This window comes from Poecilia formosa, unplaced genomic scaffold (assembly GCF_000485575.1).
Source record: "Poecilia formosa unplaced genomic scaffold, Poecilia_formosa-5.1.2 Scaffold463, whole genome shotgun sequence".
Classification (NCBI taxonomy): domain Eukaryota; kingdom Metazoa; phylum Chordata; class Actinopteri; order Cyprinodontiformes; family Poeciliidae; genus Poecilia; species Poecilia formosa.
The window spans coordinates 136678-139369 of NW_006800402.1; the positions used below are offsets into that span (position 1 = coordinate 136678).

Below are 2692 nucleotides of genomic sequence, written 5' to 3' on the forward strand. Positions count from 1 at the left end.
TTATGAACATTATATTAGTGGAAAAATGTCTCAAAACAACAATATTATAATTTATCACGATAACTTCTGGGAGAATTTATCGTCCAGAATAATTTGTTATTGTAACAAACTGACTCAGAGGTAGTAAAAAAAAAATCATTTTTAAAAACTAAAATTGCTAAAATGTTGCGATTTTTAACCTACTGAACAATACATAACGCATAAATTATATTAATTAAGCAGATAATCAGATCGTTGATCCAAAACTATAACTGGTTTTACTTTCATAGATGAAGATTTGTTCAATATTTGAAGAAAACAGAGAAAATATTTAATCTTTTCATCAATAAATCCAGGATTTGGTTCAGTCTTCATTTGAAAACACTTCAGTAATTCAGCCAAGTTTTAACCCATTAAAAGACTTTAGTGCAGCGATTCCCAAACATTTTAAACCAAAACAGTTTTAGCAGTTTTTCCTTCTGTCCAGGCCAGACAATGCTACAAAACCATTGACTTTAAAATGTTGTTTTTCTCTCATTTATTCTCTATTGGATAATTATTGCATTTGTTTTGCACATGTCAGGCCTAATAGATGCTCAGTCAATGTGATTTGATGTAATTAAATCAGTAAAGTCAGTTTGTGTCTGTTTTGCGCTGAGCGACCTGAACTCTTACGTTTGACGGTGCTGCGGGACTCCTGGTAGCCGGCGAACTCCGACCCCCAGCCGATGGCGGTGCAGTGCCTCTGCGTGCCGTGGCCCCGGCCCGCCGCCTGCAGGTCGTCGCGTCCGCGCTCGGCGCCTGCGGGACACATCCTCCACAGCCCCACGCTGCGCTTGCGGCCGTCCTCCAGCGCCTGCAGAACCCAGCTGGGCGTGAAGGCCGCCACGTTGTTGAGCACCAGGGACAGCAGCGCCACCGCCACCGCCGCCGCCACCAGCCTGCGCACGGCCATGCGACGCCCGACGCCCGCCACCGCTCCGCCGCCGTCCTCCACTTCCTCTGCTTCGTCCAGCTGTCACAGGAGTGTCGCTTTAGCTAAAGAACATCTCCATTCATCGTCATCCGGGAGCCGGTTGTCGTGGCGACGGATCCTCAGCCCTCCTCCTCGGACAGCAGCGCTGGTACCTGCGGGTTGGTCCAACCGGCACCGGGGTCCATTCCACCTCCTTCCACTGGCTGCAGCTTCACGATCACTTAAATCTGCCCGTTTGTTTTAACGCTCCTTTTTTGCACTTTTCCCACTTTGTGTTTTTTGTTTAGTTTCTGCAAAGCAGCAGCATGTTTTTAAAATAAATCTTTGGACGGTTTGAGTCGACTGGAACAAGAAGTCCTCTCCGTTTGTAGGTCAGAGTTGAAATGTGCTGCTCATCAGTTTGCACATGCCCTCCTCCAGGATCGATTTAAAAAAAACGGGTTTGTGTGTGTGAGCGTCTAAAAAAGAATCCCGTTGCAGACGTCACGGCCTGCTGGATTCTTTTGTCTGGAGAACAGGGGGCGTTTGCGAAAGTCCTCCTTCTCCCATGTGCAACAAACACGCCAGAGCCAGCCAGCAACAGGATGCGTTTCCTGAGAGGAAAAGAGGCCAAAAGCAGACCTGTTCCTCCTCTTGTCTTTCCTTTTCTGGCTCTCTAGATCTCACCGCTCCACTTTTTAATCTGTGACCATAAACAGAAACTTTGGCCGTTTGCGCGCGCAGCTCGCATTCTTATGTTTCTGTTGGCCTCCACTGGTGGGGCCCCCAAAGATTTGGGGTATTTCCTGTTGCTCAGCTTTCAATAAACAAGCCACATCTGTATCTGCTGAAGCGAAGAGGAGGGAGGCGATGCAAATGGAGAACAGATGGAGTAGGAATTTAAAAATCTGGAGACGAAGCCAAGGTTGAAAGAGACGGAGGATCGGTTTACGTCAGAGAGGCGAAGAAAGGGAAAAGTGTTCAAGTGTTCACTGAAAATTCCTGCAGTTTCACCTGGAAGTTTGTAACGAACCGCATGCAAAAAGTAGGGCAAAAGGTCGAACAAAAATGTAAAGATAGACAAACAAAATCTGAAAAGTGTGGCATGCACAAATAATACCCAGTAAAATGCAAGAAATGCATAAGAAGTCCAATTTAAAGACATATATGAGTCAATAAACAAGGTGCAGAGGAAAATGTTGCACATGACCCTGAATAAACAGTGAAACATGGTGGTGGCAGCATCATAGCGGGAGGCTGCAGGAAACTGAAGAGCCACTGAAGGAAACGACATGTAAACCTCTGAAGACACTGAGAGCAACTTCCTTCCTCACAGAATGGAAACAATTTAGACTTTAGCGATTAGAGGATTTCTCTGTAGTCTTTGGCTAAAAACCACAAGTCATTTCTCCTGCTAGCGCTAAGCTAGCACCTTTATTTGGGCTGTATCTACCCAGAATGCCCTGCTCTAGTCCACTTCCTGCTTTTGGAGCGGTCTCCGCTCCGCTTGCCGTTCACATAGGCATCCAAACAGAACCAGAGTTCACTTCAGCCTAACCCAGACCGAGGTTTGTAGGCAAACAAGAGTTCGCTATTTTGGTCTATTACACATTCACAACTCTCCAACCAAACCGGACTTTCCAAGAAGCGGACTGGAGTTGGATTAAAGCGGACTGGACTTGAATTAAAGTGGATTGGAGTTGGATTAAAGCGGATTGGAGTTGGATTAAAGCGGATTGGAGTTGGATTAAAGCGGAT

At 46.0% G+C, this 2692-nt stretch overlaps 2 protein-coding genes across 5 annotated transcripts in view; one reads left to right on the plus strand and one right to left on the minus strand.

The window, feature by feature from the left end:
* The window catches only part of tmem204 (transmembrane protein 204), an 11685-nt gene extending 9036 nt beyond the window's left edge, over nucleotides 1-2649 (minus strand). Inside the window, exon 1 of the mRNA XM_007578000.2 lies at nucleotides 655-2649. Coding sequence (XP_007578062.1) covers nucleotides 655-934 — 280 coding nt within the window. The 5' untranslated portion in view covers nucleotides 935-2649. The remainder of the gene's footprint in view (nucleotides 1-654) is intronic.
* Nucleotides 1-2692, plus strand: part of ift140 (intraflagellar transport 140 homolog (Chlamydomonas)) — a 36386-nt gene that overhangs the window by 26237 nt on the left and 7457 nt on the right. The window lies entirely within an intron of this gene.